Source organism: Aedes aegypti, chromosome 1 (genome assembly GCF_002204515.2).
Source record: "Aedes aegypti strain LVP_AGWG chromosome 1, AaegL5.0 Primary Assembly, whole genome shotgun sequence".
Classification (NCBI taxonomy): Eukaryota; Metazoa; Arthropoda; class Insecta; order Diptera; family Culicidae; genus Aedes; species Aedes aegypti.
The window spans coordinates 71,254,326-71,278,045 of NC_035107.1; the positions used below are offsets into that span (position 1 = coordinate 71,254,326).

Here is a 23,720-nt window from a genome sequence, read left to right on the forward strand (position 1 = left end):
GGAACCAACGATCGCATTCTGAGCACTCCACCATGTATTCGTCTTTATCGTCGGGGTCGTTACAAAGGCGGCAGTTGCCGTTTTGGTTATCCACAAACATGCTAGACATTTTGTTCCTTGTGGCTTCTCTCTAGAATTCCGGATTCGTTCGATTTTTGCTGGTTCGCGTTTTAGTCCTCTGGTGAGGTTTAAAGTGGTTAATTCGACCGCCTTCTTTTCGGTTCTCTAGCACGTCCTCGCAAGGATCGTGCCCGTTGTCCTCTTCCTGGGGTTTCCAATGGTCGATTCGACGCCTTCCGGCTCTCTAGCACGTCCTCGCAAGGATCGTGCCCGTTGTCCTCTTCCTGGGGTTTCCAACGGTCGATTCGACGCCTTCCGGCTCTCTAGCACGTCCTCGCAAGGATCGTGCCCGTTGTCCTCTTCCTGGGGTTTCCAACGGTCGATTCGACGCCTTCTTACCGGTTCTCTAGCACGTCCTCGCAAGGATCGTGCCCGTGGTCCTCTTCCTGGGGTTTCCAACGGTCGATTCGACGCCTTCCGGCTCTCTAGCACGTCCTCGCAAGGATCGTGCCCGTTGTCCTCTTCCTGGGGTTTCCAACGGTCGATTCGACGCCTTCCGGCTCTCTAGCACGTCCTCGCAAGGATCGTGCCCGTTGTCCTCTTCCTGGGGTTTCCAACGGTCGATTCGACGCCTTCTTACCGGTTCTCTAGCACGTCCTCGCAAGGATCGTGCCCGTTGTCCTCTTCCTGGGGTTTCCAACGGTCGATTCGACGCCTTCCGGCTCTCTAGCACGTCCTCGCAAGGATCGTGCCCGTTGTCCTCTTCCTGGGGTTTCCAACGGTCGATTCGACGCCTACTTACCGGTTCTCTAGCACGTCCTCGCAAGGATCGTGCACGTTGTGACACCTTTCTCAGTATCGCAACAGCGATTATTTTAAATTGATGACTCAGCGTTGAGCGCGTATTTCAACAGAACACTTTCCAACACTTTTCTTCTGCGAATCTTCTTATGGTCGTTTAGGCCTGACCATTCCTTCCACCGATTTCGAAACTCGTTGTACAAACACCTTTTCCCTAGGTGTGTTTTCCCAGAGAACTAGTTCAAAGGACCCTGTTTCGCACAGTTCTTGTTTAGCCACTGGCCTTTCGGCCCACTGCTTGTAATTGTCGGTGTTTTTCACTTCGTCGAACTTCGCATCAATCTCGCGGAAGTATTCGACGAGCTCTTCGATCTCTCGCGTGAGATCTGACATTTCACTCAACTAAACACTACAGGAATTTTCTTCTGGTTACTCTTTAGGCGGTAACCACACCTTGCTTTTAACCGCAACGAAAACGCGCGACGTTGTGGTTCCTCACTCGGGGCACCATGTAAACGGCCCGCGGGATTTTCTTTATGGCTGGAATCCGCGCGTCGACTCTAGCACGATCTCGCGGTGTTTACTCGATCTTACCGACAACTGGTAGACGCCAACTGAGTGCGTTTCCCCAATCTTCCCCTTCGGACTGACAGGCTGGGTGGCTGACCCAGTACCTGCTGGCGGAAGGTTCGACTAGAGAACCGTGTCTCTTTAACAGTTAAGCACTGATTCGTCGGAACGACACTCGCCAGGCGAGTGGTCCGCAACCGAAGGAAGCGAGTGTTTAACCGTTGTTACGGCGGTTCAACAACAGAGGAGAACCAGTCGTGGATATTTCCTCTTGTTTTTCCCTTCAGACGGACAGGCTGATGTTTTAACCAGTACCTGACAGTGGAAGGTTCCAACTAGTGGATTATATCCGCAAAAGGATGCACGCCGAGTCGTCGGAACGACACCCGCCAGGCGAGTAGTCTGCAACCGAAGGAATCGAGCGGTCAACCGGTGTACGACGGTTTTGTGTTCGAAAGGCTTGGTTGGAGATTGATCCCCTTCTCTTTCCCTTCAGACGGACAGGCTGATGTTTTAACCAGTACCTGACAGTGGAAGGTTCCAATAGGGAGCTCTCTCTCTTAACGATTGAAAGCTGACTCGTCAGAACGACACCCGCCAGGCGAGTAGTCCGCAACCGAAGGAGTCGAGTTTGCAATCGTTGGTGATAACCTTAGTGGTTGGACTTACCAGGAATTTCTCTCTAGAAAGACAAGTTGCCTGTTCCGAGTCTAAACGTAAGATCATGTATTTCGTGGTTGGTTCTGGGTTTTTATAGGCGACTTTCGTCGATCTGGGGGACTTATTCTAAGAAGTGACAAATGCAGTTCTATCGTAGGTCCTATTGATTCTTAAAGTTAGAAAGGGACAATTGTCGTGATTGCCTAAATCTAATTTTCTCCCACGAGAAAGAAGCAAAGAGATTTCAATGTTTTAGGTTTTTTCTCGTAAGGTATGTCTCTGAGTGCGTAGGTAATAAATTTCGAATTTAATTACTTTGTTTCTTTCGTTGCGTGGGATGATTACTTTCTATGCGTGGGTTGACGCAGGGACATATTTGTTCTTGTTGCGCCTTACCATTAGATCAATGCTTTCCCTTTCTCTTCGTTATGACTCCTGTCCGCGTATCAATCGAATGCGTCAGGCTCAGCGAGGGCCTGCGCTTTGTGCTTATGACGGTTTGGTCCTACCTGCTTGCTATGGAAGGAAATTGTTAACGATCTTTGTTTTTATGGCTTTCCCTTCCTTCTGAGTTGATGGGGCAGTGCGCCTTTACTTTCTAATGCTAATGTTACCATCTGTTTTTTGTGCTGAGTGATGGCTCTGTCTGTTTAGAATGCTATAGGGGAAGGGATCGGTAAGGTTCTAGTATATCCCTTCGCATGGTTTGAGTTGCCTTCTTCTGTTTGTGGGTCGTAAATTACGTGCTTATTGGCTAGTTGTTTAATTTCGTTTCTTCTCTCTGTCATTGGTTCGCATCCGATCGCAAATTAATCGTCGCGAATTAACAGTAGTCGATGGACAACGATGGGAGTGTGACGTCTGTTTGTCTGTGGTGTAGGTGTGATCAGCTAAGTGCACCGAAAATCCATATTTCAAAGCAACCTGTAATATTGTGCCTGATTGTCTATCGACACTTCATCTAAGAATACGAGGTTGAATAAATCCCATTCAATAGCATTCAGTTCTTGGTATTTGAGCTGGCTCGATGATGGTGTACATTATCCAGTATAACGTTGGACATGATTACTTTGAGGGACTGAAACAAGCAAGTTCCTAATGGATTACCTGCTTTGCTCTTGTGCACAGTTGATCAGCAGGAGTTTTCTCATTTTATGTTGTATGATGAAAGGCATCTAACTTCAAATTTCTTGTGAGTGGAGGCTGTAATCAAAAAATTATTTGGTAAGCGTGATAGCCATCATCATCACGCACAACCGTGTGGTAACTGATGCTTGCCGATCAACTATCAAATATTTTTTCGAAAAAAGTTCCCAATTTTGAGAAATAATTCTCTATACAAATGTTTTTCGCGTTACCTTTCAGCGATTTATCGTGCATAGACGCTAGCGCATGTGCGTTACTATGTGATGAGTAGCGAATCAGGCCATGCATGTAACCCATTGAATTCTACTTTGATTAATATTTATTTAATATAATGTATTTCACCCACCTGGTGGTATACAATTTAAAACTAATGTTCAAAGATTCTGATTTTGATTAAATGCTTACAGGATCTAAAATAATACATTATGCCATTTACCTTTGTTTTCTCGCGGTTTGTATTCAGGTAACGGTGTTGACATCTCGCACTTCTGGCGAACCGCAGTCGGCTTTCAAAGCATCCGGCAATTCGAAGCATCACGTACTGATGATTACTCAATGATGAATGACAGAGATTTCAAACTTGATGAAACTGGCACCACTGTGCTGATGATGATTGTCTAGTTGTCAAACGTGTGCTGCGTGCGTGAGAGGAAAACAACAGTCCATCAGTTTTGAACAGTTTTGCATTGTGCGAAACTTTTCCGCCACAAATTTCTTAAAATTTTAACAAACTACTTTAGGCACACCGATATTTCCTTAGGTTAATCGCTAGGTCTAGTTCGTTAGGATGTTTAAAAAGTAAGTACCCGGCTTATTTCCTCGAGAAACGACAATACTGATTGATACTCTTCCATGGCACACATTTGCCCCCAGATTCGACGAGAAGGAAAGCATCTCCGGTGTGCAGCAGCTGAAGTCCTCGGTCCAGAAGGGCATCCGGAGCAAGCTGATCGAGCAGTATCCGCACATTGAAAGCCACATCGACATGGTGCTGCCCAAGAAGGACCAGTTCCGCATCGTCAAATGGTAAGCGCCTACACATCAATTTCTTCCATTTAAAATTCCACCGTGAAACGGGATAACTTTGATAGTTCTTCTTGACATTTCGTTCTCACTGGGACAGAGGCTGCTACTCAGCCTAGTGTTCAATGAGCACTTCTACAGTTATTACAGAATTCTGAAACTTCGATGTAGGCACCCTTGGGACCTTCCTTAGCCGAGTGGTTAGAGCCCGCAAAGCCATGCTGAAGGTGTCTGAGTTCGATTCCCGGTCGGTTTATCTTTTCGTAATGAAAATTTCCTTGACTTCCCTGGGCATAAAGTATCATCGTACCTGCCACACGACATACGAATGTAAAAATGACAATTCAGGCAAAGAAAGCTCTCATTTTATAACTGTGGAAGTGCTCGTAAGAACACTACGCTGAGTAGCCGGCTCGGTCCCAGTGGGGACGTTAATGCCAAGAAGAAGAAAATGTAGGCACCCAGTATTGTAAAGGTTAACGATGTTCATTTTCACACAGCCACGACCACATCGAGATCCTGGTGAACAGCACGGGCGAGCAGTTGTTCTTCCGGCACCGGGAGGGATCGTGGATGCCAACGTTGCGCCTGTACCACAAGTTCCCATTCTTCCTTCCGATGGAGCAGGTCGACAAGGGCGCGATTCGATTCGTGCTGAGCGGGGCCAACATCATGTGTCCGGGGCTGACGTCGCCTGGCGCCTGCATGACCAAGGTGGACAAGGGCACGGTGGTGGCCATCATGGCCGAGGGCAAAAACCACGCCCTGGCCATCGGACAGACTACGTTGTCCACGGATGATATGTAAGAGATGTGATATCCCGTAATTCAAAGACCATACTAATTCCATCGATTTCCATTTCAGAGCTAAGGTCAACAAGGGCGTTGGCGTGGAAAACTGCCACTACCTGAATGACGGTCTCTGGCAGATGAAACCGGTCAAGTAAACGCGTTGCTAGTCCACTCAGGGAGCTGTGTTCTCTAATAGGAAATATGGAAACGACAAATTTCTTGAAATCATTGTAAAGATCAGTTATATGTATTTCTATCTACACACATACCAACCAATCAACTGTCATATAATTGTCTAACTGTGAAATGGAATAAACTTTACGATGTGATTATTCACATGGAAAAGTAAATTATTTTGTTTTGCTTGTATAGCAGGTTAATGTTATTTTTTCTATCTTTATTAACGAGATTTTTAGCCTTGGGCTAGTTCATCTCGGGACCAACGGCTTTACTTTCCTCGTCACTAGAACTTTTTGTCAGTGACTCGGGGATGGGATTTGATCCCAGGTCCTCGGCGAGAGAGGCGTGTGTTCTAAGGCTGTGAACCGTTTCACCGATTCGTTTAACTTTTTTGTTAAATTTGACAGTTTTTTGCTCTGGTCAGAAATAACCCTGCTCTGGAGCATGGTTAAACTTGCTCATTCAGCTATAATTGAATTAGAAAAGTCACAGGTATTCGAAATCATGAAGATTGAGCCGTCGCATGCCTACTTTTGGTGCTAAAACTTTGTGGTCCTATATTACGGGTTTCCCTGTGGCCATTCCGGTGCCCCAAAAGGATCAGAATAACCATCCATTCATTCTTTTTGCAAAATACATCCAAACATAAAAAAATCGTAAAGAATTGGACACAATTTATTTGTGCAAAAACAAAATTTCCCACAAAAAAATAATTGTTAGAAAGTTTCAAATTGCTAGGTTATTTCAATCAAAAGTTACATTGATTTGAATTTTAAAATGGGTCGAAAAAGACCCAAGGTCTTTGCTAACGTTGAAATGGCTATAACGGCATAAAACAGCTTAAAATGGCTTAAACTGGCTTAAAACGGCTTAATACAGCTTAAAACGGCATAAAACGGCTTTTTTCAGCCGTTTTATTCCGTTTTAAGCTGATTAAGGTGAAGATGAATCGAAGCCAAACTTCAAATTTTCAAGAGCACGGATCTGGAGAACCAAACATCCGTTTGAGCTGAAAACCTAATCGATTGGTCACCACCAGCTAGTGACCAATCGATTAGGTTTTCAGCTCAAACGGATGTTTGGTTCTCCAGATCCGTGCTCTTGAAAATTTGAAGTTTGGCTTCGATTTATCTTCACCTTAAGGTCAATTTTAACCGTAAAACGCCGTTTAAGGCTGTTTTAGGCCGTTTCAAGCTGTTTTATGCCGTTTTAAGCTGTTTTATGCCATTTTAAGCCGTTTTAAGCCGTTTTAAGCTGTTTGAAGCTGTTTTAAGCCGTTTTAAGCCGTTTTAAGCTGTTTTAAGCCGTTTTATGCCGTTTAAGCTGTTTTAAGCCATTTTAAGCCGTTTAGAGGCGTTTTGAGCCGTTTTATGCTGTTTTAAGCTGTTATAAGCTGTTTTAGGCCGTTTTAAGCCGTTCAAACCTTTTTAAGCCGTTTAATGCCTTTTTAAGCCGTTTCAAGCCAATTGATGCCGTTTAAAGCAATTTTAAGCTGTTTTAAGCCGTTTTAAGCCGTTTAATTCCGTTTAAAGCCGTTTTAAGCTGTTTAAGGCTTTTTTAGGCTATTTTAAGCCGTTTTAAGCTGTTTTAGGCTGTTTTAAGCTGTTTTGAGCCGTTTTAGGCCGTTTTGAGCCGTTCACACTAAACACACTACGGTGAATTTCACCGTAATCTCAACAGCTGAACAGTTCGGTGAAATAAAACACCGTATTTCGTCGGAATTTAACGGATTACGGTGATTTTTTACCGAATACTGTAAAAATTTACCGTACTCCGTTAATTTATTTCACCGAACTGTTCAGCTGTTGGAGATTTCACAGGAATCCGTAAAATAATTTAAGTGTGTTCGAAGCTGTTTTAAACCGTTTTAAGCTGTTTTAAGCCGATTTTAGCTGTTTTAGGCTGTTTTAAGCCGTTTCATGCTGTTTAAGGCCATTTTATGCTGTTTTAAGCCGTTTTGAGCTGTTTTCAGCCTTTATTAGCCGTTTTAAGCCGTTCTAAGCTGTTTTAAGCCGTTTAAGCTGTTTTAAATTGTTTTAAGCCGTTTTAAGCTGTATTAAGCCGGTTTAAGCTGTTTTAAACCGTTTAAACCCGTGTTAAGCTGTTTTAAGCCGTTTTAAGCCGTTTCAAGCTGTTTTAAGCTGTTCTAAGCATTTTTAAGCCGTTTTAAGCCGTTTAATGTCGTTTTAAGTAGTTTTAAGCCGTTTAATGTCGTTTAAACTGTTTAACTGTTTTTTAAGCTGTTTTAAGGCGTTTTAAATCGTTTTAAGCTGTTATAAGCCGTTTTAAGCTGTTTTAGACTGTTTGAGGTTGTTTTAAGCTGTTTTGAGCCGTTTTAGGCCGTTTTAAGCCGTTCGAAGCTGTTTTAAGCCGTTTGAAGCCGTTCTAAGCCGTTTTAAGCCGTTTTAGGCCGTTTCAAGCTGTTTTAAGCCTAAAATGGCTGAAAACAGCTTAAAACGGCATAAAAAGGCTTCAAATGGCCTTAAACAGCCTAAAACAGCTTAACATGGCCTAAGATGGCTGTAACGAGCATGTCGTTAAGTTATTTTCGTAAATGTTTATCCTTGTTGAAATTATTATTAAACTACCAATAGAACGTAAAATATATAAAACTTTGAGCCAGCCTAATATGAATTCACCGCATAAGCGTTCATTTAGTTCATCCCACCACGCTCCGCTGGATTTATTTTAAATGAGTTCCACTGCAAAGCGCGCAAATTCTCCAACCGAAAGCGGAAGCAAATATGCTGGATTTCTTGCTATGCACGCTATCGGCAGCGTACATCGACCTGTTGAGAATCCTTTGAGGATTTATTGACCTTTTCCCGATTCCTTCCTCCCATCATTTTGGCCGAGCAGCGAGGTGGTTGATTGAGGCTGTTCGTGGAATGAGAAGCGAAAATGCGCGAATATGACTGTTGGGAGCGTGAGAGCGGTTTTCGGGATCACGAACTTACCTTCGTGATTTCCGGTGACGAAACTAATTGTATGACGCTTGATCTGAGGAGTCCCAAGTCTTGCAAGATCACTTCGAACTGATCTGTGGAAGAGACAGGAGTGGCCCAATTTTGTAATCGCGCCGTGGTGTGTAATTAAAGGTAGATGCGACGTTAAGTGTCTTCGATCAGTGGATCTTTATTTAATGTAAATCCTTTCCCTAGTTTTGCAGTTAGATTTGTTTCGTGTGCAAATAGATAGGCGGTATGTTATCGTGTGTGGCTTTGTGGATTAAGAAGGTAATTTGTGCAGTTATGTTATATGTGGATAATTTGTGCTTACACGTGCAATGTGCAATGGTTGTAATTTAGATTCGAGGCCAAGGCCGTCATTTCGCCCGACACACCACAATCCAACCCTACGTGGCCATTGCTGACCCCACCATCAGGCTCCGAAGTTTCCCCGGAGCACGCCGGAAGAGGGCCGTTCGCCAATTCACGCGCCCTAGGCAGGGCATATCGGCGAGTTCATCGCCCAAGCAAGCACGTTTTCCGTTCCGTTGGTGACGACCAGCGGAACTCAAACGCACGTGCCGCGTCATCGTAGCATCCAATGAATCCGTAGATCACCATCGCCACCCCTTCCCGTTCATGCGTCGAGCGGCCGCCGTCACCGTCGTCGTTCAAAGGTCGTGAGTACCCATTTATATGTTTATCCATGCGCATGTGATTTTTCCCGCCGCAACATAGTATCCGTTGCAAAGCGTACACGGCATATTTATGCTAGCCGTGAATTGATTTCAGTTTGCCCGTAAACTGTTTGCTTTGCAAACGTGAGATTGCACGTAGAAAACCACACCTAGCCAAGCACACACGATAGATAGATAGATAGATAGGGACCGAGCACATGGGAAAGGTAGAAAGAGTGTAGAGAGAGCAAGAAGCGAGAGAGGAATGAACACTTTGTAGTAGAAGAAATGAATAAATAAGCTCAAATGAAAGCTCCGTTTTATGGCAGAGAAATAGAAGTATTTCAATGAACACTGCAGGCAATAAATGTTGATACCCCTGAAAATGTGATTTGAATTAATGTCCCGATGAAGTGAAGTTGGTCGAAGGTTTTTTCATGTCGTTCGTGTTCCGTTTGTAGTTTTTTCGCTGTTGTTTATTTTACTGGGGAGGTTGGCTCCGAAACCAACCGGGCAACTTTTTATTCGGACACATTTTGGTCCGAAGGGAACTTGTAGACTTGGCCAGTGATGATAAAAACCGTCATCGCTGTTTTGTCACCGACCGACGATCGATTTCACGCTTCTGATAGTTATATTCAGAAGTCGTTATTAGTAGTGGAACTTCTGCGAACCGTTTTAGTCAGCCACCTTACTTCCCGTCCAAATCTGGAAAACTGAGCCTTATTCCCCCTGAAAGGTCTCAACGGTCGGGCAACCCTAATCTTGGTGGATAGTCTCCCTCGGGAGTGGCGCTTAAGCTATCCCACTTAATAAAGAGGGAAGTCCAGGAGGCTGACCGTTACATGGCTTAAAACAGCTTAAAATGACCTTTAAAAGCTTAAAACGGCTTAAAACTGCTTAAAACAGCTTAAAACTTAAACAGCTTAAAACGGTTTAAAACGGCCTAAAACGGCTTAAAACAGCTTAAAACGGCTTGAAACGGCTTAAAACAGCTTAAAATGGCCTAAAACAGCATAAAACGGTTTAAAACGGCTTTGAACGGCTTTGAACGGCTTTGAACGGCTAAAACCGGCATAAAACGGCTTGAAACGGCTAAAAACAGCTTAAAACGGCTTTGAACGGCTTAAAACAGCTTAAAACGGCTTAAAACAGCTTAAAATGGCTTAAGACAGCATAAAACGGTTTAAAACGGCTTTGAACGGCTTTGAACGGCTAAAAACGGCATAAAACGGCTAAAAGCAGCTTAAAACGGCTTAAAACGGCTTAAAACAGCTTAAAATGGCCTAAAACAGCTTAAAACGGTTTAAAACGGCTTTGAACGGCTTAAAACAGCATAAAACGGCTTAAAACAGCTTAAAACGGTTTAAAACGGCTTTAAACGGCTTAAAACGATTTAAAACGGCTTAAAACGGTTTAAACAATTTAAAACGGCTTAAAACGACTTAAAACGGCTTAAAACGGCTTAAAATAGCTTAAAATGACCTAAAACAGCTTAAAACGGGTCAAAACAGCTTAAAACAGCTTAAAACGGCCTAAAACGGCATAAAACGGCATAAAACAGCTTAAAACGGCTTAAAACAGCTTAAAACAGCTTAAAACGGCTTAAAACGGCTTAAAACAGCTTAAAATGGCCTTAAACAGCCTAAAACAGTCTAAAACGGCTTAAACCAGCTAAAAACGGCTTAAAACAGTTTAAAATAACCGTTTAAAGCTGTTTAACGCCGTTTTAAGCTGTTTAAGGCCATTTTAAGCCGTTTTAAGATTTATTTTTAAAGCCGTTTTAAATTGTTTCAAGCTGTTTTCAACCGTTATAAGCTGTTTTAGGCTGTTTTTAGCCGTTTTAAGTTGTTTAAGGCCATTTTAAGCTGTTTAAAGCCGTTTTAAACCGTTTTAAGCTGTTTTAAGCTGTTTTAGGCTGTTGAAGGTTATTTTAAGCTAAACGGCCAAAACGGCTTAAAACAGCCTAAAATGACTTAAAACAGCTTAAAACGGCATAAAACGGCTTAAAATGGCCTCGAGCAGCTTAAAACGGCTTAGAACGGCTTAAAACAGCTTAAAACGGCATAAAACGTGTGGGCTTCGTGGCCGTGCGGTTAGTGTTACCAAGCATTTAGCCGCATCGTGTCAAGGAGTGTGGGTTCGATTCCCGCTTCAGTCCGGAAAACTTTTCGTCAGGAAAGCATTTCGACTGTGCCACTGGGCGTTGCATGCTAGTCCGTTGTCTAGTGTGGTGCTTCCTTCAAAGGGCAAATAGTCCACTGGAAGCATTAACGTGTCCGTGTCTTTAAAAAAAAACGACTTAAAACGGCTTAAAACAGCCTAAAACGGCGTAACAGCTTAAAACGGCGTAACAGTTTAAAACGGCTTAAAACAATTCAAAACGGCAACAACAGCTAAAAACGGCTTAAAACGGCATAAAACAGCTTAAAACGGCTTAAAACGGCATAAAACAGCTTAAAACGGCTTAACATGGCCTAAAACAGCTTCCATGACTTAAAACAATCTGCTTAACCGGTTTGAAGTGAGCTAAAAAAGGTAAAGCTTAAAATTGCTTCAAATAACATTAAATAACTTGAAAAGGCTTAAATTTCTCAGCCCTCCTTTTGCCATGGTTAGTTTGTTTTGTATGAAAAGCTATCTACAGTCGAAGCTCGTTATAACGACAATAACTTTTATAGCGACAAAAACTCTCTATAGCGACATTTTTCGGTGCCTTGAAAAATATTTTAGTGTTACAGTTAAACCTCCATGAGTCGATGTTCCTTTACTCGATATCGACTCATGGAACCATACTAAAAATCAAATTTCATGGTTACTATGATGGCCCCCTCAAACGCCTTTCCATAGCATTGCTGTTCTATGACTCGATATTTCCATGAGTCGATGGTCCCTTCAATATCGACTCATGGAGGGTTGACTGTATAACTATTCTCTATAGTGACATTTCTCTATTACGACGGTCCCTTGCGATGTCGTTATAACAAGCTTCGACTGTCTCTATATAAATAAAAATGGAGTGTTGGTTGTATGTCATATCGGATTTTGCAAATTCTTCCATACTTATATTCCTGGAGTGTTCCAACGTGTATGTGTATTGTGCTCTGCAAGATAAATCCACGTAATGCGATTATCTGAAAAAGTCGATATACCATCGCAGTGATTATGAAATTCACCAAATGTTTCAGATTTAGTAAATTTGAAACATTTACGTCCTTGAAGAATGAAAAAATCCAAGCCTACTTGAATTTTGACGTTGCGATTGAATTGCGCGCATATCTTCTGCGCGTTACCGCCGCCGCTGGATGTGGATTTAAAATGAGCGCCGCAATACATGAAACGCACAGTCGAAAAAACGGGAGTGAACGGAACTGTCATTTTGTATGGGACGTTTCATGGCGTTTATGAACAGCCTACTTGATGGCAAGACCACTAGTTTAAAATACATTGTAAGACGCGTAGAAAATCTCTCTCCCTTACCTTATAACCCCTTACGTAATTAATGGACAGCCCCTAAGCATTCGATTACACAGCGTAACAAAAATGACATTTTTGCGTGTCTCAAGAATCAAATTATGTGTCTCTAGAAGATTTGGGTCTGCTGAATCTAATGCCGTTCTCAGAAATGTTCCAGCACGTCACAATTTTTAGCTACTGGTCGCCAAAATTGTATAAACACTGGTTCCATTGATGTTTACATCTAATTTAAACAATGATTTATCAAAAAATATTATGATCTAATCTACCAAGCATGCCAAATAGGACTTCAACTTTTATTTCAGATATAATTTGGTTGAAATTGCACGATTAAATTGAGGTTAAATCGATTTTCTCAACATGTTTGCAGTCTCCATATGAAATTCTTCGTTTTTCTTTTATGGCAAAATACAATACTTTTCTACATCAACAAAAAACAAATTTTGAGCATCGGAAGCATTATGAACTTTGTTGATAAGTATTGTACACATAAAGTTTGAATTCGGCTGCAAATTAAGCAAATAAACTAGCATGCAAGTTGGTTGAAATAGTCAAATTTAGCATTTTCAACAGTCAATATCTCAAAAACTAGACGTGCTATGATATTTCTGAAAATGACAATGGATTCAGCAACCCTTAATGAAGCAAATAACGGTATTTTGGTGCTTGAGACAAAAACGTGTTCCGCAGTGTTATCCCTAAGAACCTCTTTTTCTTCTCTTCTTCTTGGCATTACGTCCTCACTGGGACAGAGCCTGCTTCTCAGCTTAGTGTTCTTATGAGCACTTCCACAGTTCCATTACGAAAAAATCCTGGACCGACCGGGATTCGAACCCAGACACCTTCAGCATGGCTTTGCTTTGTACCCGCGGACTCTTACCACTCGGCTGAGGAAGGCCCTAAGGACCTCATAATATATTATATAGAGAACCCAGAACAACACCTACTTTGATGAATTATAATTCAGCAATTTTAACACGAATATTTCTTCTGTGGTTGTTTGTAAATTACATCTAGATAATTCATACTACGAGCGAGACAAATTCATCATCTCTAATACCTTCAAAGTGTGACAAAATCAGTCGTAGTGAAAAGAACACAACGAAAAGTGTGACTCATCTAGCCACCTGTAGATCCTTTCGTTTTTCAAACGGAACAGAATTCCACTCTTTGAATAATTTCTTTAGTGTTTTTGTGCCATATGAATGTGTATTCAATCAACAAACTTCTAGCACTGGTTGTCCCAAAGTAACGAACCTGCGTCAACGTCCGCCACCTGCCTTAATAGCACAATTTCCATGCGAGCGTCGTCCCTCCCACCCCCTAATAATATACGAAAGAAACGCCACGGAACCATTGGCGTACATAGGAGAGTGCCAAGGAGGGCTAGGACGCCTCTAAACCTGGGATTGCACTGCTAGAATTTTTTGAAAAGGAAATGACGAGATATCCCAACTAACAACTCAGAGCCTTATAAGCTCATATAAGCAGGAGAAATCAACTCATGGGTAAAAATTCTGAACTGCTACGGCAAATGAAATGCAATGTTGTTTACCAAATGTTAATAACAGCTTAATTTTGTTTTGTCAAATTAGGATGATAGTGTTGTATAACACGGAACACCTAGATATAAGAAATGAATGTGATGTTTTTGGAATGTAACTGATCAAGGAATTTGAAACAGGAACATCATTGAGATTCTTGAAAAATATCTAGGGGTTTCTGGCAAGATTTTTGGTGAGACATTATGATGATTGATAAGATTTTTGCAGGAATCCTCAACAAACGTTCTAGTGGAATAAGAGTTAGACAAACAACTGTAATGCTTATTTCAGCAGCATAAACTGTTATCCAGCTACCAATGTAACTTGGGTCGTAACGAGAATCCAAGGGATAATTAACCATCAATACGTGATAGATTTATGAAATGGTAATTCCAATGTGAAGGGGCCGTGCCCTCCTAGGTTAGATGGCTACTTACACCTATGCGTGGAACCCCTCAGAGCATAAACATTTCCGCATTGACCGAAGAAGAAGCAGTCGCCACACCGCAACATATAACACGTGGCTCGTCCTACGCCTCAACCCCCAAATCCTTCCCGAGCGAGTCCATACCAAGAGTGGGGTTCGGTATTATTGTTTTGGTTGCGTCCCTTTCCCTCCGCATGGAAGCCGGTTCGGTTTCAGAGCACGTGTCCCCCTCGAATAGACAACAACACGCCAAAACCGAAACCGGGATCACCGGAGTGGAAAACCCATTGAGGATATTGATTTTCCTGCGGGACATGCGCGCGGCATTGCGAACTGGGCACAAGACGAAAGCCAGGAAAAAATGGCGTCAAAGTAAGTGAATCTCGGTGGTGCAACAAGACCGTACGTGGATGAAAATTTGAGAAAATCTGGTGAAATTTTGGGGATTTTGACGGTGAAAAGTGTTCGAATCGGTGAATGAAGCTGAGAGGAATGTGAGTTGTATGGTGGAATTGGTGGTAAAGTGGGGATTGATGAGATATTTGGGATTTTGAATTGGACCCACCTCTAAATATGGTGAGATGACCAACATCTGCAATCATAAAATTTCAGGGTTTACTTGGATTGTACGTTTCAGGGCTTGGATTGTTCTTTGCAGGGGTGTGGGAAATTGGAATGATTCATCTCTGAAAGTACCATAAGATAACTCAATTATTCATGGGGATTTCGGGGTTCGGGAATAAGTTGGAAAATGGGCTCACCCTTTTTTGTTTTTGGTGTCCTCCTCTTACACGCACACAGGAGGAAAATCGATAGAGGATAGCTTAGGCTTTTTATTTACCGCTGTAACCCGAGACAACCGCAAAACTTTGTGTGCAGCAGTAGCAATTGCAGCAATAAGGGGGCTATCTTGTGCGTGACGGTAACCACCCCAAAACGAAAAAAATATCCAGAGTTTAGCAGCGTGAACATGAACATAGTCTAGGGTCGTTGTGGTTGTTGCAAGTGAGTCGAGTTCAGTCAAACCCACTATCCAGCATGGAAGAGCTTTTGATGACTATCGTGAAGGAGGCGACCGGAAGCAAACAGCAGAACTTGAAACAAGCCGCACAAATTGCACATGGTGAGTTGAACGACGAGGTGGCTTGTAGTACCGTAGTCCATAACTGTATTCCTCGTTGTAGACAAACTTCTACGCCAGCATGGTATCCACAGGGATCCTTCGTATGAGCTGCGATCGGTGTGCTTTACCGCCCTGCAGATGGCCCTCGAGACTAAACGACCAAAATTTGTGACCTACGGGTTAAACGGATTGCATGTAAGTCCCCTAGATGTTCTCAATATCTCACGCTTACTATAACTCGTAACTACACTCTACAGCGCATCATACGCGACGAACGGTTCTTCTTCGGTCTGGAACCGGAAGACGATTCGCTGTGGTTGCCGGCTCAACTGCTACGATCGACATCGGGAATATCTACCGTCGGCAATGAGGATACCGTAGTCAACGTCCTTCGACTATTCCTATCCATGGCCTGCTCCCCGACCTGCACTCTCAACGGTCGACTCCTAATCGAAGTCCTCTCCAAGTGCGGAGAGTGCTGGGAAAACGGCTCCCGAGCTGTGAAGGCAGCTTCCCTAGCCGCCGGCAGTCAATGTCTGCGAGCGTTCTGTACCTTCCTCAAGGACGAAGCCGAGGAGATCCTTCGCACCGGTCCGGCTGGAATCATTAGCATTGGCATGGCTGCGGCCGTTTACAACGAGGTCATTCCGGTTATGCAATGGCTGTGCAGTCGGTTGATCGAACCCAGCACCGGTAGCCCCAAGCGAATCGACGCTGCCGGATCGCTTTACCTGATGGAATGTATCCTAACGCTGGTGACCTCACTGCCTCCGGATGTTCACGCCAATCCTCACTTCACTGCATTCCTGTGGCAGAAGTTTTGTCCAACTCTGGCCGCTACTCTCGGATCTCCCGGAAGAGTCAACATTGACAAGAAGTTTACGTATAAGTAAGTTCTGAGCACCTTGAACGAAATCCCTAAACTTACCCCTTCACCATCTTCCAACAGAGATGCCATACACCTGATCGAATCGGAACACCGCGGCTTCTTCACCCGTCCGGGTCTAGATGGTCCCCAAGCCCGTTGCATCTACCTAACTAGCATCCAACTGTTGCGGATCGCCGGAGCTCAGGGAACCCTCAGACCCATGCTGGAAGCCCTGTTCCATCGGATGTTGCTGCTCCCGATACCGGCCAACCGTGCCGAACCGTTACGTTGCGTTCGCGAGATCCTCAAAAGCCCCGAGCGCCTTATCGACCTGTCGGTTATCCTCTACCCGGACAAGAACCAAGGCCAGAGCTGCAGCGATGATATGGCTCTGTTTCGGCTGTAAGTATCTTCCTCGTTTTCCACTTCAATCTTTTGAAACCCTCTGTCTCTATTGTAGAATAATCGACGCCATGGAAGAATGCGCCACAACATCTCAACACGGCAGCACTTCGGTCGACAACTCGATGAACTCAAGCGTCGAATGCATTGTAGCCCTGCTCGAAAGCCTCCAAACCCTATGCTCGGGAACGTTCGATGAGTCAATCATGAGCGACCGCATCGCCGACGCCATCAACAATCGCTACCACCAGCTGCGAGAATCCGACTATACCGGTCCGTTGACATATCAATCGATGGCACGGCTGCCGGCTCCGTATCGGGATGCCGTAGCCGAGTTGCGCCAGAATGGTTTCGAAACCTCATCCGAGTCGGAGATAGATGCTGAGCATCCCATCGATCCAGAGGCAGGCTCTCTTGGATCCGGGGACACCGAGGGACCGGAAGACGAAGCACATTCTTCCAGCGATGACGTATCGTCAAGGGCGGACGGAAACTGGCCTTGGGCTCATCTGGAAGAACCTCCACACATCCGCTCGGATGTAGACTGCGATCGCCATCACGCCAGAGAATTTGCAAAAGTGCTGACCGGGGACCTAGTTCCAAATCTGCTGAAACTGAAGGTTTCCGTCGAAGTGGATGAAGCGATTCAGGAGTTCGCCTCCAGTGTTTGTCAGCAAAACAGCCTGAACTATTCGGACTACGATTACAATCTAACCGCGTTGAACGCGGACGGCATTTATCTAGCAACTTACTCCGCATTGTTGTTGGCTCTGCAGCTCATGAAGGCCGGTCATTACGACGAAGGCCATGAACCGATCCTGATTCCCCTGTCCGAGCAACAATTCGTGACATCCGTCCAAAACGCTGGAGTTCTGGTTTACCTAAGCTCCGCGTGGCTTCGCGAACTCTATCAGAGTATCCTGGCCTCGAACCCACTAGCAACCCTGAAGTGCATTGAGAATACCGATGGATCGCACTGTGCTCTGGTGGACATGCTGTACGATGCTGGAGGCGTCGGTCCATCGCAAATGCTATCCGACTGGCAGCGGCTTCAGTCAGTTGTCCGCATCCAAACAGAACCGAACGCCAAACAACAAGCGGCCAAGAAGCTTGCACGACGCTTACTGACTTGCTGCTGGGACTCGATGGTTACGGTTTTAACCGCTGGTTTAGGCGAGGTTGATGACTCCCGTACTGCACGGTTGATGAAGCTATCCAAGAAGACCTTACGAGTCAAAAAGAAAGCTCGCAGCTCCGGCGAAGCCCTGTACGCCTTGAGCTTAGAAGGCTTGCACGCAGCGGCAACGTTGAGCAACTCGCTTAACCTCCAACATCTAGCGGGAAAAATCCTGAACCTTATCGCGACCAACGTTTGCCAGAATTCCGGCCCGAAGATTCCCGCCAGCCAGGCCCTGTCGATGGATGTGGTGCTATCTGGAGGACTGGAGCTGGGGTCGCACTCCGCGGACTGCTGGCTGCCGGTGTTCTCCGTATGTCGGCATGTGACTCAGCTAGAACACGACCTGTTTAGCTCGCAGAATGCGCAGATGGGAAACGCTTCGCAGGTGGCCGGAAATGGAAAGGAAGCTGAATCGCCCAGCAAGAGCAGTACACAGTCGGATAAGCTGAATCTGTCGTCGTACCCGATCGATGAGGATGAGACCTGGTGAGTTCGCTACATTTTCTTGGGAATCCCTGCCTGATGACGCTTCTGTTATCTTTCTAGCGTGGACGTCTACAGCTTCCTGCAAGCTCCGCTTCCCAACTCGAACGCCAACGTGGCAACCATCCTGAAGGCGTACTCCGGCAACGATACAATCAACCTATCGCAAGCAGATACGGCCAAAATGCTGTGCGCTCTTTCGCACCAGGCTGACACACTCTTCTCGGATGCTGCCGAGCGCTTGGCGCTTCCAGCGCTGCTGCACTTCCTGAAGAGTTTGTGTCGAGCGTCGCGCGAACAGCTCTACCGGGGTTCATCGTCCAAGAAAGGTAAGAAGTCCTGGTGGCTTGGTCGTCCGTGGAAGGTGAAGAACGATTCGCTGCCGCTGTCGCTGCTGTTGCATCGCGTCGGAGACGTCACACTCAAGGTATTCCGGGGACCAAGGCCGTTATTGCACATCTTGAAGGTTTGGGCCATTACCGGACCTCATTTGATGGATGTAAGTTGGGGTTGATGAAATTTCTGGGGACTCGACTGACGCCTATTCTTTCGTTTTAGGCTGCTTGTCACAAGGACCGTGCCATATCGAAACGTGCCATTGAGTATATCCACGATATCATCACCGCTCTTCTGGTGGAGCAATCGGAGCTGCCGCACTTCCACTTCAACGAAGCGCTTCTTAAACCCTTCGAGAATCTGCTGAGCATGGATTCCTGCGACGTAGACGTTCAGGATCAGATAGTGGCTTGCCTGTACGAGATCGTTGAGGCTCATCGTACGGAGATCCGGTCCGGCTGGCGACCTCTGTTCGGAACGTTACGCACCGCCCGTAACCGTCCGGTGCATTTGTCCAACATCATAGACATCTTCCATGTATTCCTCGAGACGGATAACACGCTGGTGTTTGCAAACGCCGGACTGGATTGTATTCTGTGTCTGTTGTCCTACTTGGAAATCTCCGGTAGTGGTGGCAGTGTTGCCGGTTCAACCGGAGGCAGCGGCAATGGAAACGAAGGCAGCACAAATGACGACAATAACATTAGATCCAGTGATTTTTTATATGATGCTTTGAAATTCCTCGAACGTTGCTCATCGATCCTTAGTTTTATGTACAACATGCCTCAGTGTCCGAATCTGCACTCGACCTACAAGATCAAGGGGATCACCTACACTCACATCATCGATGCTAATATTCCAAACTCGATGGAGAACTTCACCTACTTCGGGCAGGACTATCTGCAGAGCAGCAATGAGCAGTACATGATCAGTTACCGATCGCTGCACATCGATAAGGAGACGATCACCAAGATCGACGAGCTGGACAAGCCGAGCGGAGTGTTGAAGGTGTGGTTCCTGCTGTTGGATGGTCTGACTAATTCGCTGATCGTGTGCCCCATTGCACACCAATCGCCGATTCTGCAATCGATCTTCAAGTTGTTCAAATCGCTTCTGATCAACCCGGGGATTGAGTTCGGGTTCTACTGCATCAACCACTTGCTGATTCCGATGATTCAGGACTGGCTGCGGTACGTGAACAAGGCCCAGAAGAATTGGAGCTTGATCGAGAAGAACTTCAAGCACTGCTGTTGCATGACCACCGATCTGGTGGTGGAGTTCATCGAAAAGTCACAGACGTCGCTTGGCGGGCTGGAGGACCGTATTGTGATCGGGAGCGAGCAGACGTTCAACCAACACCAGCAGAGTATGAAGAAGAACAAGTTTACGAGCATTGTAAGGCCGGTGGATAACATGAAGTATAGCAAGCTGAGGAAGGTGACTTCGGTGGAAGATCAACAGCAGCAGCAGTATGCGGGGTATTATGGGAGCAAGAAGGACGACGAGGGATCGGGTGCAACGAAAATCCCGACGGCAGCTATCTTAGCGCTGAAGCAGTTGTTGCTAGTGTTGATCGAGTGTTCAGCACAATCACAGGAGACGATCGCCCGAGTCGGGGTAAGCTGCATGAAGCACATTATCTTTTCGACGGGTCACATCTTCAACGAGGATCAGTGGATGGTGATCACGTCGGCGATTCATCGAGCCAGCACGGTGACAATGGCTCCGTTGAGGCAGTTGATCTTTGCGTTCAATGAGAACTCGAACAGCTTCTACGGAGATTGTGCGAATGTGAAGGTTGCAGCAAGACGTGACAGTACGCTGGACGAACTGCAGAGGGTGCACTCGTTGGCGCAGCAGGTGTTTCTAATGGACAACCAGCGAGACATGTTGAATTCGAAGGTCAACAATAATGTTGGTGGAGGATTGAATGGAGTTAACGGAGCTGGCACGGCTACGGATGATCGATCGTATTCGTTCTTGCTGTATCCTTTGAACTGCAACACGAATATGACGCAGTCGTGTTCGGTGAACGGCGGAGGCATCAGCGCTTCTCTGCAGAGTAACGGACTCAACTTAGACAGCTACATCATTAGGATTCCGTATAGGAATCTGGTGGTCGGGCTGCTGGCAAGCCAGATGCTGTTACAGTTGATTGCTAACATCTTGCTTAACGGATTGACGAATGTTCCGAATGAGCTGAACTCTTGCATCTACAATGGTGGTGAGACTACCGCAAGCAATACAACCAAGGCGTTATTCCAGCTGGGTTATCGCAGCAAGGAAGTTCTTCTGAGAACTTTGAAGCAGTTCTTGATTTGCTCGATGGACTTTGATCTGCGACCAGGACTGAAGTTCCTGATCCAGAAAGTGTCAAACATTGAAAGTGCGGCTAACCTGTACAAACAGATGACCTCTTCCTGGATCATCAACTACATGACCTTGGTAGATGTCTACATCAACAATATTCGGGCGTATAACCTGAATGAAGACGACATCAAGTACATCTTGGACTCGTGTAGTCACATGACGGCCGCCAGTCAACAGTGGAAGAAGAATGAGAACTTCGTCCACTACCTGCTGGCCCTGCGGGATCTCTGGGATCTGATTGCGGAGCATTTCATCGACAACATGGAGAGTAACGGTAACGATGGATCGACCGTAACGCACATTGTAGAGAACAAGTTGGAGAAATACGAGCGCTTTGACGATAAGCTAGATAGTTCCGGAGGTGAAGAAGACCCGTCGAGCTCACCTGAGGGGATCAGTTGTGGAGATCCGTCGAACGATAATGACAACCCTGGGATGGATCCAGAGTCTCCATCGAAGAGTGATGAGGAAAGCGTGTCCGTATCGACGATCGTTGGTAATCACGGCGGTAGAATGAATCCGTTCAACATCTCTGCCAATCAGCAGCAGCATCTACATCACCAACAACAGCTGCAGCATCAACAGCAACAACAGCAATCGATATCTCCGGAGATCGAGCAGCAAAGAACGAATAGTATTCAGAAAGATTTGATATGTAAGCGATCGGCGCTGAAGCAGCTGATCGTGGCATCGATGGAATTGCTGAAGCTGCTCCCTGAGGAACAGGCCGAGCTTTTGAAGCTTCTGCTAACACCGAAGATCCGCGAAGCATTCCGGGTGATCCAGGAACAGGGTACGGGGGGCTTGACGATGGAATGAAACGCTCTCTTCTACGTAAATTTTTTGTCATACTAGTATAACAGGCAAACGTACATTTCGATGGAAGACAAGATATAATCGACTAGACTGAAATCGTTTAACAAAAATATATATCGCAAATTTACAGACAATGCAAACTCCTGAATTGAAGTTGAATGGCAGATCAAGAAAAAAAAAACACATATTTTGATGATATATAGCTTTACATGATTTATACATTTACGCATGGAACAAAACAAAATCATATATACCTATATACATATTGAAGCCCCTTTAAAATCCTATAACTGTTGATATAAGCTAAGGAATTTACTAAGAAAAAAGTACGCAAAACGCCATTAACTACTACACTATTCAGCTACACGCCCTCCACGCAAAAGCTGTGACAACAGTCAGCCACATTTACACTAACACAAACACGTTGCTCAAAAGTAAATGTCACTAAGCCATCTAAGCAAGCCAGCAGCCATGGCTTCAAGCTACTACAATGCGCGCGTGTTCTACTCGTTTCAACACTGACAACTCGATATGTTCAAAACCTCACCTATTTATCCAGAATGCAACCAAACAATCCCCCTTTTATACGCACCTATAGCTACCGAATCAGGCTTTCCACATATACTCACCTTCAAGCTAACCAATACCAGCGTGCTTTCGTATTTCTTTGATTTTCTTCTTTCTTTTGGATTTCGAACGCCTCACGAGGATATATAGCAAGCGTGTTAAGCCAAAGCCTACTGCGCCGGTGACTATTTTCTCTAGCCTATACCATTAGAGGAAGTTAGCCCAGCAAAATCTAACAATCATTCGCTTCTGTGACTCTTAAGCTCTCTCTCTTTAAAACCTTTCTCTCTCGACGATAAAAGGAATAAATCAAACAAAAATCCAATTGGAACAAAACATCAACAGAAACTGGCAGCAGCAGAAGATGCCAATTACGATAGTTATGATTATCATTACTTATTCGTGGTATATGTGTACTCGAGTTACTACACACACAGAACACTAACACACATACAAACAGATCAAGCAAAAAATTGTATTTAATCCGCTTGAGTTGAATATGAAAAAAGCTTAAAAAATTATGAAATCTAAAGTATTTCCGTGATCGGATCAGTATTTTAACCCCTTTTTCCAAGAAAAAAAAAACATGTGTTTGTCACAATTTTAAATTTGAATTTGATTATCGGTTCCAAACCCAAGTTTAAACGCAGCAAGAAGAAAAAGGTTAACCTTCATTCCCCTCCCCATTGAACCGTTCTCAAAAATCTCTCTCTCTGAATGTGGGTAACCAAATCCAAAAAATTAAAACAGATAAAAGCAAAACAAAAAAACATGTAACGAATCAGTAACAAACCAGTATAACCAGCAGAACATTTCAAAAACAGAACGTGAAAATAAGTATTTACTCTTTCGGAAGGAAGGTGCGCGGAACAGGAAGAAGAAGAAGGAACTGAAAACAGAAGAACAGGATTGACGGACGGAGAAGTGCGTGTGACAGACAGACAAACAGCAACCAATTCCATCACCGACGTGGAACCTGTCGAGTAAAACAATAAACAATTGAAGTAAATATTATATATTTGTGCAAACCGAAAGGAATTGTGTTGACACGCGTGTCTTGGATTTGAAAGAATTTCCTGTTATACGCTCGTTCCATGCCAAAAGTTTCAGGAATTATTCCTCTTATTATGTCGAGTTACAGAACGCAAAATCAGTACAACTATGATTCAAAGGACCATCAAGGTGGTCATCAAAACAAACTTTTACTAATGGTTTTATTACTCGATATCGAGTTCGGAAGAGTTGACAACATTTCAGAAGCATTCCTAGGA

The 23,720-nt window shown here is 44.6% G+C and overlaps 2 protein-coding genes and 1 long non-coding RNA gene across 3 annotated transcripts; all 3 read left to right on the plus strand.

Moving 5' to 3' along the window:
* The first annotated feature begins 43 nt into the window (after nucleotides 1–43).
* On the plus strand, nucleotides 44–2,924 carry LOC110675050. The gene is made up of 2 exons (XR_002499272.1): nucleotides 44–1,759; nucleotides 1,969–2,924. It is a non-coding gene; the product is annotated as an uncharacterized LOC110675050 (long non-coding RNA).
* A 939-nt stretch (nucleotides 2,925–3,863) lies between these two features.
* On the plus strand, nucleotides 3,864–5,398 carry LOC5569556 (malignant T-cell-amplified sequence 1 homolog). The gene is made up of 4 exons (XM_001658569.2): nucleotides 3,864–4,035; nucleotides 4,111–4,263; nucleotides 4,761–5,063; nucleotides 5,125–5,398. Exons 1-4 carry the CDS (start codon nucleotides 4,025–4,027, stop codon nucleotides 5,204–5,206), a joined length of 549 nt encoding a protein of 182 aa, XP_001658619.1. The 5' UTR covers nucleotides 3,864–4,024; the 3' UTR covers nucleotides 5,207–5,398.
* A 9,252-nt stretch (nucleotides 5,399–14,650) lies between these two features.
* LOC5569562 (brefeldin A-inhibited guanine nucleotide-exchange protein 3) lies at nucleotides 14,651–23,483 on the plus strand. The gene is made up of 8 exons (XM_021839484.1): nucleotides 14,651–14,798; nucleotides 15,106–15,427; nucleotides 15,489–15,622; nucleotides 15,685–16,316; nucleotides 16,377–16,697; nucleotides 16,756–18,363; nucleotides 18,424–18,859; nucleotides 18,919–23,483. Exons 2-8 carry the CDS (start codon nucleotides 15,343–15,345, stop codon nucleotides 21,883–21,885), a joined length of 6,183 nt encoding a protein of 2,060 aa, XP_021695176.1. The 5' UTR covers nucleotides 14,651–14,798; nucleotides 15,106–15,342; the 3' UTR covers nucleotides 21,886–23,483.
* The last annotated feature ends 237 nt before the right edge of the window (nucleotides 23,484–23,720 follow it).

Coding starts and splice junctions, on each gene's coding strand:
- LOC5569556 (XM_001658569.2), top strand. Junction 4,264..4,760: donor CAGTTCCGCATCGTCAAATG/GTAAGCGCCTAC, acceptor ATTTTCACACAG/CCACGACCACATCGAGATCC. Junction 5,064..5,124: donor ACGTTGTCCACGGATGATAT/GTAAGAGATGTG, acceptor TTTCCATTTCAG/AGCTAAGGTCAACAAGGGCG.
- LOC5569562 (XM_021839484.1), top strand. CDS start 15,343: ATGGAAGAGCTTTTGATGACTATCGTGAAGGAGGCGACCGGAAGCAAA. Junction 15,428..15,488: donor AGCCGCACAAATTGCACATG/GTGAGTTGAACG, acceptor TCCTCGTTGTAG/ACAAACTTCTACGCCAGCAT. Junction 16,317..16,376: donor GACAAGAAGTTTACGTATAA/GTAAGTTCTGAG, acceptor ATCTTCCAACAG/AGATGCCATACACCTGATCG.